Source organism: Hakea prostrata, chromosome 1 (assembly GCF_041222555.1).
Source record: "Hakea prostrata isolate BN-2017 chromosome 1, UWA_Hpros_2, whole genome shotgun sequence".
Classification (NCBI taxonomy): domain Eukaryota; kingdom Viridiplantae; phylum Streptophyta; class Magnoliopsida; order Proteales; family Proteaceae; genus Hakea; species Hakea prostrata.
The window spans coordinates 65,870,081-65,884,791 of NC_142600.1; the positions used below are offsets into that span (position 1 = coordinate 65,870,081).

Below are 14,711 nucleotides of genomic sequence, written 5' to 3' on the forward strand. Positions count from 1 at the left end.
CTTCCTTTGGGGAGTTCACTAGTGGGACCTACTGATAAGCTCGAAAGTGGTTCGGCCACTCCTTTTGAATTTCAAAAAGTGCTTGTTGCAGGTAAGAGTTCTATGCAAATTGGAAACCCTTCTTTGGAGTGTTCATTGGTGGGACTTGAAGTTGCAAATATTATTAGAAGTTCAGCCATTGAAGGAACTACGGAGGATGATTTGGACTATTGTGGGGCCGATCAGAATTCGGCCAGGCTGGAGAGTTCGGCCAATGATGAAACTATGCAATTGAAAGTAGTTCTTCCACTTTCGTCTTCGTCTATATTAGTGCGGGCTGAAGGTTCTCCTCGCCGGAAACCTGGTCGTCCAAAGAAGAAGGCTCACGGAGTGAAGAAAGTAGTAACAAGTAAAAAGGTTTCTATAGCAGAGGAATTCAAGAAGGTAGATGCTGCTTTAGCGAAAGTATCCACAATGCATCAGAGCCTCCCATTGGGAGAGGATAGTGCTGCTATGTAACTATTATTATGAAGCTTTTCTTAAAGATCTTGATTTGGATGCATCTAGACGTTCGACATTTCGTTTCTGATGACTTAGTTGTTGTCAATTATGAGTAGGAATCAGTGAGGAAGGGTGTATTGGGGGCAATTGTTGTTGCGGGTGAGCAAGGTAGGTACTAATTGCTATATTTCTTTTCTTTTTCATATTTTCGTTATAAAATGACCCTTTTAGCGAAAAAATATATCCTCTGTCATTTGGACTTGATAAATGAAAGTGAATTACCCAAAAAAAAAAGATGAATGACAATCTACAAGAAAGTCGCCACATTCGACAAAGGCCTTTAAATACATTACAACCCTAGCAGGAGGCAGCCGGATTTTTGTTCACTGCAGAGCAGATATCCTCCGTGCATTGCCGCGAATGTGACACTTGTTTTTTTAATATCCGACAGCCATAAATGAAAAACGGGGATATGAACGTAAATATAAATTTTTTTTAATACTTAACCCTCAAAACTGGGGAAAAAATTATCAAATAAGTCTACAGAAGCCAAAAAAAAAAACAGTAGGAAGGGGAGGGAACCCCCACCTTAAATATATATGGCCCAAGCATATACAACTCGTTATATACAACACCATTCATTTCTCTTTCTTTCTATTTTCCATAGTACATATTGGGACTAAAGGGACATGGAAAAAAGTGTTAGGGACGGAAAGGAAAAGAAGAAGGGGGGGGGGGGGGGGAGAGGAAGGGAAAGGAACTGAGCAGTACATATAACATCACCAATTTTCTGTGACGACCTGACCAAACAGACAGGATCCCAGTACAACACACTTGCTATATAAGGCAGTTCCACGCCTCACAAATGTCAACAGAACAGTGTCATATTATAAATATAGCCTTCCTCAAGAGAACCTGATATGAGAAAACTGCAATGCAGACAAATCATGTAAAGTGTCCTGAAGAGATATTAGTTAGCAGATATCCTAAGCAAGTTAGCAACAACGGACAAGCATTTGAACTCAATTTTCTCACAGATAAAGAACATTCTTCATATCGATCCAACAGACAAGCATTCAATGTGTATGAAATTTACCATTATACTCCTCCCGGATCATATAACAGAACTTGTCAATGACAGTTCATGAAGCTCACTCAGCATCCACTCCTCATCTCCCATTTGTCCTTCAAGAACAATAGCCCTCGTTCCTCCAACAATGCATGTACTGCGTCCCCAAGCAAATCTTGGAGGTAGTCCGGGTACATTTAAAATTCTCCAGGTTGGCTTCTCATCACTAAGATCCAAGAGATAAAGCTGAGAAGCAGAATGAAGACTGGCCACAGACCCACCAAAGATCAGGATCCTTCCACCAGGAAGGCTCACAGCCACATGCTCAAGCCGAGGCGGTGGAGCTATACCACCTGGATTTCCAGCACCTGGCATTCCGTTCCCAGTTACACATCTCCAACATGGCTCTTCCTCGCTAAGATCCATGGTGAAGACGTCACTTGATCGGAACCGAAGTGGCCCACTCTTTGCAAAACCACCGAACATCAATATCTTCCCACCACCATAGACTGAAAGTGTATGACCAAACCTACACGGAGGAGTCCATGCTACAGGAATCTCCCTCCACACAGGATTCTCCAATGACAAATCCAGTAAGAACGTGTCACCGAGAAGTACCCCAGAATCATCACAACCTCCAGATACTATCAACTTGGTGCCATCAAGGGTGCATGAGCTATGCCATGATCTAGGGAGTGGTGGGGCCAAACCAGCAATTTCACGCCAAGCAGGATCTTGTGCATCTAAATCCAATATGAAAACATCATTAAGCAAACCCTGCGTTCCACAGCCTCCAAACACAACCAAATTAGATCCATTGACACAGGAAAGCGTGTGACCCCATCTGCCAGGGGGTGGGGAGCTCACTTTGACACGTTGCCACCCTGGGTTACGAGAATTTAAGTCCAACACAAATGTATCATTCATTGGCTGCATGTTGACCCCCTCTCCCCCAAAAAGAACAATCCGATTCCCAACAGCACAGGCACTGAAATTGCTGCGAGAAGGCTCTACAGGACCTCGAACAGTCAACTTTCTCCATGCAACAGCTTCAAGCGTAGTTAGCTCCCTGGCTAATCGCCCCCATCCCAATCTTCTAGCTCCAGGCACTGCCTCCAACATGCGAGTGGTCTCCCTACCCCATGCATTTTGACAAACCATTTTCCACAGATCCTCATTTCTTGTCAAATAGTAAAGCCAATTGCACGTTGAACCAACAGAATTAATATCCCTTAGTGTTAGCCGTGAAAGTATGACAAAAAGAACGTCATCACACAGTTGAACTATGTAACAAAAATCACGAGGACCAATTCCCTGCCCAGCTGGAACATGCCTGTAAGAGGAAAGATCAGAATGAAACCCATCAAATGATCTTGTTGATTCTTTCCCTGAAGACCCAGATGATCTTGTTGATTCTTTTCCTGAAGAACAAGGCAGTGGACCCAGATCAAGATTTGCTTCTGTAAAGAATTGGATGCCAATAACATGAGTTATTGTATCATCATCACCAAGTATAGGGGTCAGCCTCAATGCATTCATTAAGGGAGTGCCATCTTTTTTAAAATTCAACAATTCGCCCTGGAAATCAACCCCGTCTTCAAGGCATCTTCGTATTTCTGAAACAACAGTAGAGTCCACTAGTGGATGCCTCCTTTTAGCAAATGGTCCTCTGCATTGTAAAAAGCGGCTGCAACAGATGCCACAGTATCAGTACCAATATATCTTTACATACAAAAAGTTCAGAAAAAATCAAGAGCACCCGGAGTCAGCAGGATTTGAGAAGGAAAAAATAGATCTCAGCAACCAGTTATCAGATAACAGACTTTCAGGAAATGACCGATGCAAATAGATAAGAGTGGAACGGAAGAACAGCTTGAATTCCATCATTTCAGAAATATGAATAATAATATGATTAATAGATTTCAAAGAACAGAAGTATGGCAATTGAACAGAATTAGCCCATTGCAAATTGGTAGACAAACACCTTATCCAATAGCAGCCCCATGTATCAACATTAAATCAGCCAAATCCCATAGCATCTAGATGTGGCTCAAAACAAGAGCAATCAAGCTATCCCATTTAGTTGGTAAAATACTTTGAGATTCACTGAATGACACAGCATAAATCCCATGTGAATTTAAGTATTTGGTTATGTGAATACAGCATAGTGAACATGCTCTATTTTACTTATACCTTGTGCCTATTGCACAAAATCTTCAGTTTGTGCCTATTGCCTCTATTGCGCCTATCTTTTTGTTTCAAATCAACAAAATTTTGGGAAAAAAACCAAATGCCAGTAACTTATGCACTCAGTTGTTGGAGAGAAACCTGCTCTCCTACAAACAACTTTTTCCCTTTGGATTAACAACTTTATTGATGAAACCGAAAAGGTATAATAGAACATCAGGAAAAATAAATACATAAATAGAAATTAAATAACTTAACCAGTAATCCTCAGAAGGACCAATAATCCCTAGACACCATCTCCATCCCATTTACTCGAAGACCAACAAGTTCTCTCTACGCCCAAAGAAGATGAAAAGAAACAGGAGATGGAAAAAGCACAGAGGAACACTTTTTTCCTTTTGTTTTTGGTTACTTGTGGGTATTTCAGCTTTCAATTTGAATCTCAGAATAAAAACTCAGGAGTCTCGAAGTAACGTCTTGGTCATTGACCTCTTTCTTCCTTTTTAAGCTGGATTAATACATATCGGTGGTATCAACATGTATCGCTTTGTATTGACCCTTATCGGTTCGTCATGCATCAATACAATCGATACTACAGATATCAATAGATATAAGTATACAATTTAAAAAGAGACTTATCGGCATAATGTATCGTACCAGCCGATAAATTAAGAGATGAGAGAAACAAGATGGAAAAAAACCAAAAGGTAGAGACATATTGCAAGCTTGTGATACCAATACGCATCGGCAAATACGATACAAACAGATTGACACTATAAACGCTGATCATGTCTTCATGTTATTACCTTATTGACACTATAAACGCTGATCATGTCTTCATGTTATTACCTACATTACATCCTAGTTTTGCCCCATTCCTATAACATTTCACCCAATAACATGTTCCACCCCACCATTCTAAGTATCTCCAAAATTAGCGCACCACCATCCTTGATACTATTTCATTCCAATTAATCCAACCAAAGAATTCAGAGGTCACTGACCGCATCCACCCATACTAACAAAATCATCCCATCACAGCCCATATCACAAAGGATCCCTCATATCCCATTGCCAAAATTTCAAGGAACCCTTCATGGTCATATATGAGAAGATTTTTTTAAATGGGCTCTAATATGGTTATGCCTTACCTTAAGTTTTTGTAGTGCTGCCACACGTAAACGATAACATCTTTATCTCTACTACACTTAGTTAATCTATTTGATGTTTCTTCGGTTATTTAGTTTATCCATTTGATCTTCTCAGTGGCCAACATTCCACATCATACATCATAGCTAGCTGAATGACAGTCCTACAAAATTTTCCTTTAAGCTTGAAAATTGCCAAAATCTTTTGGAGGACTAAAAGCGTTTACATATATCTATAGCTTATACTTAGTGCTCTAATCCAATTAGTATTGATTTAAACAATGTAGAAAACAAATTTTATCAGATTAGGATAGGAAACTATACAGAAATTGAATCCAACTGTTTTCCAATACCAAACAGGGAAGAAATACAAATTGACCCAAAAAAGAAAAAAAAGAATTAATAAAGTATTACTGCAAAACAAGGCCTGGAATTAACAACCTAGCTAGCCAGGCTAATAGCATGCACTGTGCACATGCTCCCACCACCGTATGGCTTGGGCAGTGTCAAAATGTCTGCAGCCTTAACCTGGTTACCAGAGAAATAACAATTCAACCTAGCCTTATCCCAGTTACATGGATCCTAGCCTTGCAATCAGCTCTAGTCAAGGTCAAACTGTATATACAAGGCCTAAGCCATACATGTCTTTTCCCACTTCTCCTAAGGTTATTCTAGGGGCAGACCAGCTTTTTACTTCTAGATTAAGTCACTCCTCCTTACTGAAGCTTTTAAAGGCCTCCGTGGCTGTGCCACTTCAAATGACTTTCTCGTAGCTTATTATGTGCCAAAGCTACTCCAACACCAGCTTTGATATGATCATTCCTTACTTTAACCTTCCTAGCTTTCCCATCCATCCATCTCAACATCCTCATTTCTGACACACCAAGTAGATAACTGCCCAACATTCTATGCCATACATAAAAGTCAATCATATGAAAATCCTAAAAACTTTTCCTCAAGTTATTCATAAGATCTATTTGAATTTGTTCTTCACTCCAGATTCTATTACAAATTGTCAGATCTGTTCATGTCTGTTAATTGACATCATGTTAGCTCATATAATTTCATATCTCACTTATGCAAAGCATCTTTTTTTCTTCTCTTGATCTAATAATCAATTAATGTAGTGGTATTTGCTTTATTTCAACTTCTAATGGCATTATGATTGTTTTAGATTTCATAAACCAGCCATCGTAGTTTGCTAAGGTTCAGCAGACATAATGATGGAACCCCAAAATCGAGGGCCAGTCTTCAGGAAATAATTCAAGTGAACCAGCAGCAATATTAAGTCTTAGTAACCCTGCGGGTACAGTGTACAGCTGCCTTTGATTCAAGGGTTGGGAATAGGTAAACAAGAGTCGGGTATGGTTGTAGAAGCTTGGGTTTGACAAATCTCAAATCTGAATCTTTTGTATTTTAAATTCAGAATTGAAATTGTAGGTCTAGGGATTTAGGTTCTCTTTAGAATCTAGGGTTTATAGGGTTTAGGGTATATGGGATCCTTTATAATATGGTTTGTGAAGGATGACTTCTTATGAAGAATTGTTAGGTTAATTATTTGTGGTCAATATGATATGCTCTGACTAGGATGACATTGAGGGTCTCAAGGATACATAACCTAACCCATAGGAGATATGGGATAAATTCCTTGAGATGAGAAATTGGGGTCTATAGGGGTCAAAATAGGTTGAAATTTGGTGGGAATGTAAGTAAGAATATAGGGATATGCTCCCTCAAGTTTGGTGGGGTTAGGATGGCTAAATTAAAAGATATTAAGGTTCTTGTTTTTAGGGTTTTCGGAACTATGAAAAGTCAAGAAAATAACTATATCTTGAAATCGGACTGTCAAAATGGGGTTAAAATGGGATCTAAGGTCACTAGGGTTGAGGGAATGAGATTCCTAAAGTTTGGGCCAAGTCTAACGGTTAGATTGGCATAAAGCAGACCTTGAATTTTGGGCCTCTGGAAAAGTCTGATTTATAGCCTTTACATGAAGGATGTTAGGGATGATAACTTACTGATTTTGCCGAGAGAATACCAAAGCAAAGCTTCCGCAGGTTTCCTTGGAAACCATGTCTTCACTCGATATCTCCTTCAATCAAATTTGATTAATCATCAATCCAATTTGTTTACAAGTGAATAGCTCTATTTTTAGCCTTCATATGAAGGTTCTCCTAATAAGACTCAACAAAACAAGGAGATCTATTTGGAATAGAACTCAAACTCACACTATGATTCAACTAGGAAACTACTTATTGAAAGAATTCTGTTGCAAGGACTCCTAAATAAATAATAATTGCAGAATTTACAGAAATTCTTAACTTAAGAAGGAATCTAATTTAAAATAGGATCCCAGCTTGACACTCCAACTTGAACTGGAAGAATATCATAACTTGACAAACAAGGACTGAAATAACAAAGTAGATACCGACTCAATAAAGTATTCTATACACAACTAGACTTATTAAAATTCCAAAGAGGAAGGCAAAATGACAAATTTGACCCTCACCAGGCTTGGCCTCCCTGGAGGGCCCGTAGGAAAAGAACTTCTCCAGAAAGGGGAGTCTCCCTGGTTACATCACATTGATGTAAACCCAGATTTAGGGTTAAGGGTAGTATTGGAATTTCCCTAAATCTAAGTGCTGCCCACGAATTTTCAGGAAAAGAAAATGGGTATCCTAGGGTTTATAGGGAATTTTATTACTCTAAAACCCTGCTGTAATGTGAACTCAGATCTGAAATTTTAACAAATCAGAAAACTAGGGGTTCCTTTTTTTTTTTTTTTTTTTTTTTTGGGGGGGGGGGGGGGGGGTTTGGCTAGGGTTAAAAAAGGGGTGCCCTTGTTACTTCTGCATATCAGAACTTATTTTTAATGATTCTGGGACTTGGGGAAGGTTTGAATTGCATAAGCTTTAGGTTTTCAGAAGTTTGAGAAAAGTTTCAGAAATTAGAAGAAGAAGATGGGAGTGCAGAATTTTCTTAAAGCTAGGGAAAGTAGATGAAGTGCAGAATTTTCTAAAAGCTAGGGAAAGAGGGTTTAATGAAAGGAATAACAGTGGGACTGTTCTCTATGGGGTGGTGCGAATGCGTGCTCTTAATGGGAGGAAACAGGAAGCTAAAGGGGCTGGGAAAGAGGAATTGGCAGAGGGGTGGGGTCTGCTGCTATCGCAGGGAAGAAAAGGAGTGGATAGGGACCTGCAAATGTAAGGGGAGAGGTGGGACTGGCATGCATGAGAGGGAGGAGAGGATAAGGAAGCTGTGATGGGGTTGGGGGACTAGACTAACCTAGGATTGATCTGGAGCTGTCGTTTGATGGTGGTAGCCTGTGGAAACTTGCTGGAAATTGCAAACAGAATTCAAAAGCATGAAGAAACCTGCTGAAAACTTAAATGATGCTGAGTATTGAAGAAGATCTTCAAAAATCTGCCAAGGCCCCCTCAAAACAGGACCCCAGTCCTCTATAACTTTTCATTCAATCCAACTTAAGAATTATAATGAGCAATGAAGGCTTATTTATAGCCTTCACAAAGAAAGAAGAACTTGACTCAAACTCAACTAAGACTTAGAAGACCAACTTGACTGCCACCTAAAATAAAAGACGACTTCTTAAAGACTAACTTGTCTATAAGAGTCCCCTTGAGGAAAAGACTTTCTAACAAAATAAACCACAACCACTTAATGAAGATAAATTTTAATCAAAGGCAAACTCCTAAAAGATAGGAACCCTTCCTATAAAAGAGTTTTATCTTATCCACAACTTAACTAGTGGAAACACACTCAAACACAACTCAGATAAGAATATGAAATGGACTGGGACTCTTTCATAACTCACAAAACACTAACCCAAATAACAAAATAAAGATAGATCCTAAACCCTTGGATAGTGAGGGTTCCAATCAGACCCTTCTTGAGCTCTAAAAGGGCTAGAAAATTACCAAAATACCCCTGGAATGGGGTTCTGCCAGCATGTTTAGATGGGCCTTGGGGCCAACATTGGGTTCGGCCAAGGGGGGTCTTTGCATTCACATCACACAGTCTATAAACCTAATCTATCCTTTAAATAAAATGCGTGCCTAGTTTTAAGTCTTTAACACTATCTGTGGAATTATCTGTTTTTCTAACTTTGCAATGCTACAATAGTGATATTTTGTAATTATTATTCTGCTAAAAGTATCGTACTAGAACACTATGGCCTACAACAATATAAAAACCACAGTATGGAGAATATGCAAAATTTCATTAACCAGCTGGCTGAATCAATCAGACAACCATGTGAGGATGCTGTACTGAAAAGCAAAGGCGAGTCTACTACCCAGATCTGACCACCCTAAGTTTCATAGAAAAATAGGAAGCATTGGCTTCTCATTTTACTGCTAATAACCATAGTTGTCACAGCGACAAGGCGATGCAAGGCGGTTTAGGCTAATTGAGGCGATGAGTCGACAAGGCGCCCTCCAAGGCGCTTTTGAGGCGTTTTAAGTGAAATTTTTAGTGTACATCTCATTCACTCTAAATCTATCATATCTTATATAATAAAAAAACTAATGTCAGACTACTTCAAGTCATCCAACATACTACAAACCACACGAAATAGTTTTTAAACTCCTCTCTCCTTTTTCTTTTTTTTTTTTACTTTCTTTCCCCTAACGTCGATTAAATTTTTCTCGTTCCTAATGCTATACAACTACCTTTCACCGTATCGTCGCTAATGGTTTTTTTGATTATTTTTTTTTTTTTTTTTTTTTTTTTTTTTTCGTTTGACTACCCCCATACCACCCTATCCTCTCCTAATACAATTTTTCTTTTTTTTTTTTTTTTTTTTTTTTTCCCAACTCCTTTTTTTTTTTTTTTTTTTTTTTTTTATTTAAAAAGAAGAACAAGAACACCACCACCCCCCCAACAAACATCTTTCCCTCCTCTATTCTTTTTTTTTTTCTTCTTTATTTTTTTTTTTTATAACACCCCACCCCCCCCTTTAATTAGTTGTTTTTTTTTTTTTTTTTTTTTTTTTTTTTTTTTTTTGTGGAATGCGTTTTGATATTTTTCAAAAAGTTGCGGACCCTATGAAATCTTGAATTATATAAACAAGTGGTGTCAAGAACTACGGTTGCACCCACCGGGAAAGACATTGTAATCTCGGACCTCAATTATAGGGGCCGGGGAAACTATTTCTCTAGATTAAGAAAGGAAGAGGCAAGAAGAGAATCTGCTTGTTGCTGGGGGGGGGGGGGGGGGGGGGCATTGAAGGCTTATTGATTCTTGCGCCCACTAGGGGGGGGGGGAAAAAAAAAAGAGGGGAAATGAAAAGGCGCAGATGAGACAACCCCATGGGACTGGAAGAATGTAATGTGTAATGTACCAAAATAGTTGTATTTTATTGTTTCGTATCAAAAAAAAAAAAAAAATACTACAAACCACACAAAATAGGTCCTAAATAAAAGAGGGGGGAGGGGAGGGGGGGGGGGGGGGTGGCTGGTCCCGGCCCCCTCCTGCCGGGGGGGCGTCGCGGGAATGGAAGAGAAGAAGAGAGAAAGAGATTAGGGATTAGAGTGAGAGTGAGAGTGTGAGACTTGAGTCAAGAACTTATTCTCTTTCGATTTTGTTTGTTTTTATTTTTATTTTAACATTTGATCACATGAAGCGTCATTATACATATGCATATAGGTTTAAACAATAGATACTTTACAATCAGAATCTAATAAGTATTTCAATATATGCCTTCAATTAGGCATCTTTCTCATGATTTAAAAAAGAAAAGAAATAAAAAATAAGCAGACACCTTATTGCCTAAAAATAAGGCGACGCCAATTTGCGGCGCTCTGAAGGAGCCCAAACGCTGAGGCGACCTAGGCGACGCTTAGGCGACGCCTTGACAACTATGCTAATAACAACTCCCATTCTCATTTTAGTATTCTACTGCTAATAAACTCCATATAACATCACTCTAGAAAAATCCGCGCTCACTATTTATAAAGAAGTACTTGTGAGTTGTGACAGGACTGATGACTCACTGATGCAGCCAATCAATGCCAAATTAGGAATCAAGTATAAGATCTGCTGCTCCAAATGACGGTAAATGCTTTCCCAATAAATAAAGTTAGAAAAAGCTTGCCGATCCGCTGGTTTTAATGGTTTGCATCACGGGTAGAAAGAGGTTAGAAAGAAGGAAATAAAGAGAAGAGGTAGAGGCTGTCCTGGGAACATAACATGTGAACAGTGACCAAAGAAAAGGATCAGAAAGAAAAGAAGAAGCATTCTTGGATACACAAATCAAATCCAAATTCCATGTATCACTTCAGTGCTGGAGCTCCTCTTAGTCTGGATAGATTCAGCACAGTATTAGGAGTCCAAATCTACTTCTACATTGTTATTTGAGTCGTTGTTTAGAGTCCCAGTCCAAATAGGAGTGTCAAGCTAGAATACAATTTCAAATTAGATTTCTTGAGTTCTATTCCAATTAGGATTCTTTGAGTCCTCGTCTTGTTGATTCCTGGTAGGAAATCATTCACTGCAGAGGGTTATATAAACAGAGCCATTCACTTGTAAACAAGTCAGTTGATGAATAATAAAATTTGTGATTGAAGGATATTGAGGAGTGGAGTCATGGGTTTTCCCTTGAAGGGAAGACCTGTGGCAGTGTGCACTATAACTTTCTGTATATTTCAAATCTTGAAGCCCCCATCTTCTCCTACAGAAAATAACACTGCCCCTGCTCCTACCCCTTTTCTTCCCCCCTTCCCAACGCAGCCACTGCTCCCCAACCCCTAACCCTAATTCTGCAACTCCAGCCCCCTTCCCCGTCGCAATTCATCTTACCCTCACTGCCTTTCCATCCCCTTTATCTACCATTCCCTCACCTCCCCCACCCCCCCCCCCCCCAAAAAAAAAAAAAAAAAAAAAAAAAAAAAATTCCTTCCCAGCCCCTTTCCTTTCTATTCCTTCTTCTTTTTCTTCTTTTCTCCTAGCGGCAGTATAAAAATTCTTAGATTTCTAAAACCCAGAATCTCCCAAACCCTAACCCCATAGACCTCCAAACCCTTTACTCAATACGAACCCCCTTTAGGAACCAAATTCCCCTTTCCCTTCCCTATCTTTGACCCCCCATCTCAGCCCTATCCATTCCCCCTCAACCCTTGTAAAACCTAATTTCCTTTTCTTCTCTTAAACCCTGGAAACCCTAACCTCACTTTCAATCATACTATTCAACCCCTCATCCCAACCCCATTCCGCTTTAGGATCATCTTCAATTCCAACCCTAACCCTAGTCTTCCTATAGAAACCCTAATTGTTTAAAGTCTACTCTTCTGGAATTGAGTTTGAACACTAAAACAGAAAAATTCAGGTCTGATTTCATCAAAACCCAAACCCTAAGCCTACTGGCCAAACCCTGTACTTCTTCCCCATCAATCCTAATTCCCCTTAGACCTCTAGAAAGTCCAGATGCAGGATATACTTTGCCCTAATAGCTGCTTCCCACCTGTTGTTGCCCTAAGAAGTCATAATTGCAGGGGTTTAAGAACCCTAAATTACCGCTGATTTCAACTTAATGGATCCTGAAGAATTGCCCTCAATTTGGGGGTTACATCAACCTTTAGGTTTGATTCAACCCAACCAGAAACTCCCAAATTCTGGAAAAGTACCTACCAATTAGGGTCAACCAAGTTTCACAAGGATCTGAAACCTAGAAGTCCCCCATCTACATCATTTAGAGGTATCACATTTTCTGTTCCATTTCAAGAGATCACTTCTTGCCTAGAAACATAACCTAATCTCTTTGAAGCCTAACCTAACCATACCAGAGATCTCCAAAACGATTATACATGAACCGTCTCCATTAGTCATCAAAGAATGAATCCCATTCTAGCCCAAATCACAAAACCCTTCTCTAAATCCAACCTATTTTATCCTAAGAGTTAGTTCTGATCATGATCATAGAAGAACTTGCCCTCGGTTGATCATCTACCAAATGTGGGAGTATGACCACATCACCACTACCCAAGAAAGAACCACATTATAAAATGTTTTATCAACGGCATAGTGCGTGTAAAGAAAGTTATGTTCACTACCAACAAGAAGATGACAACAGCATAATAACACCAAGAAATCCACCAAACTGTATCAGATTTTGCTCAACATAAGTTCGAGATGATAAAAAGAGAATCAGGCTAAACAGGATACCCAACTACGAAATTAGTCTGACACATCAATAACCCAATATCAACGCCCAAACCCATCAAATTGCAGATTTCGTTCTATCAAGAACCTCGATTGCAAATCAAACCTGTGAAGGATAACACAAGAAAACTTACCAATTTCGCCCAACAACTTCCTCTGCTCTATACCCAGTAGCCGACTTGAACCCAGTATTAACATATATAATTGGATGGTCAGGCTCCAAAGCATCCGTGACCGCAAGTCCCCAAGGAGATTCCTGACGCAAACTCCCAATTGAAAATGACAGAGGTCCTACATCGTTCTGCAAGAACGCCTCCTCATCACTACTTCCGTCTGTACCACTATCCCGTGCCATAATTCCCCTTCGCTCAATCTCAGAATCCTTCCTTCAACCCTTCAACACAGACCAAATCAATACAACCGAAGCTTTTCACTTGCCAATCCAAGAAAACCCAATAACTTAAAACAAGAACTTTTCAAATAAGAGGAGATGAAGAACAGTAGAAAGAGAATCACAGTGAAACCATAAAATTTGGAAATAAATAAATGAAAAATCTAGATAAGACTATAAGAGTTAGTTAGTTTTGATGGTCTGGGGAACTCTCTGCGGACTGCTTTTTTTTTTTTTTGGTAGGGAATAAAAACTTTATATATGTAACTGATATCCCGCGCCCGAGGGATATTACACATTACAGAGTTAAAAAGTAAAATCCAAGATAAGAAAGGGGGGTGGGAGAAGTGGTACAAGAAACGGTCCTGTGAGATAGCCGTTGATTTAGCAAGTGCGTCAGCTGCAAAATTGGCTTCGCGTGGGATGTAGGTGAAGGAACAGTCTGGAAAGGAAGCTGCAAGCCTGAGGATATCGGTGATGAGGTGTGAGGTTTTCCAGCTATTGCATGATGAAGGCTGCAAAAGAGTGAAAATCAGCGATTGGTTGTCACTCTCCACTTGGATATGGGAGATCCGAAGGTCGAGGGCAAGATGAAGACCATGACGAATGGCAAGTGCCTCGGCAATGAAGGAGTCCTGACAGCCCGTGCCCTAGCCAAAAGCAAACACAACCTAATTAGAAAAGTTGCGTGTGAGACCACCAATGCCCGAGCGTTTCGGATTGATAAAAGATGAGCCGTCCACGTTTAGTTTGATCCTGCTTGGAGGTGGAGGTTCCCATCTGAACAGTGGGGAAGTGTTCCTAGGTGAATGAGAGGCGGAGGGAGGGGTGAATTCATGGATCGCATGATATAAACGTGTCATGACATCCTGAAGCTTGGGAGGTTCAGAAGAGTGTATAACCGTGGTATAATAGCCCCAAAGAGCCCACAGAGCGATAAGGGAATGAACAAACTGCAGTCGGTTAGGGGAAGGGCAAACAGAATGGATGACAAGGTCTCGAAGTTGGAGATCAAAAGGATGTGAGTGATCCCATTGATGAAGGTTAAGGGTATGCTAGAGATGGGATGTGAATGGGCACAGGATAAAGAGATGATGTGCTGAGAAAGGATGATACCCACAAAGTCCACAATGGAGCGGAACGTTACAGCCTCTCGCATGGAGCAAATCCGCCGTGGGTAATTTGCCTAGAAGAGATTTCCAGAGGAAAAGGAGGATTCTAGGGGGAAGGGGGAGATGCCAGAACTGAAGCCAATTAAGGC

General features: G+C 40.0%; 1 protein-coding gene across 4 annotated transcripts; it reads right to left on the reverse strand.

Moving 5' to 3' along the window:
• Positions 1-541: 541 nt before the first annotated feature.
• LOC149029456 (adagio protein 1-like) lies at positions 542-13,660 on the reverse strand. Of its 4 annotated transcripts, XM_089141876.1 has the most exons (3): positions 13,194-13,660; positions 1,577-3,236; positions 542-1,409 (listed from the first exon to the last, which is right to left on the reverse strand). In XM_089141876.1, the coding sequence occupies exons 1-2, from the start codon at positions 13,412-13,414 to the stop codon at positions 1,595-1,597; spliced, it is 1,863 nt and encodes a 620-aa protein (XP_088998002.1). In that variant the 5' UTR covers positions 13,415-13,660; the 3' UTR covers positions 542-1,409; positions 1,577-1,594. The 4 variants fall into 4 exon arrangements, with proteins under 4 accessions (XP_088998002.1, XP_088998003.1, XP_088998004.1 ...); XM_089141877.1 differs by lacking the exon at positions 13,194-13,660 and adding an exon at positions 13,063-13,168 and having other exon boundaries at positions 543-3,236; XM_089141878.1 differs by lacking the exon at positions 13,194-13,660 and adding an exon at positions 3,995-4,353 and having other exon boundaries at positions 543-3,236.
• Positions 13,661-14,711: the final 1,051 nt, after the last annotated feature.

Bases quoted from the DNA above. Each gene is read 5' to 3' on its own strand.
- LOC149029456 (XM_089141876.1), bottom strand. From the start codon at position 13,414: ATGGCACGGGATAGTGGTACAGACGGAAGTAGTGATGAGGAGGCGTTC. The intron at 3,237-13,193 runs GTAAGTTTTCTT...CATCTGTTGCAG, and splicing joins GAAGTTGTTGGGCGAAATTG to CCGCTTTTTACAATGCAGAG.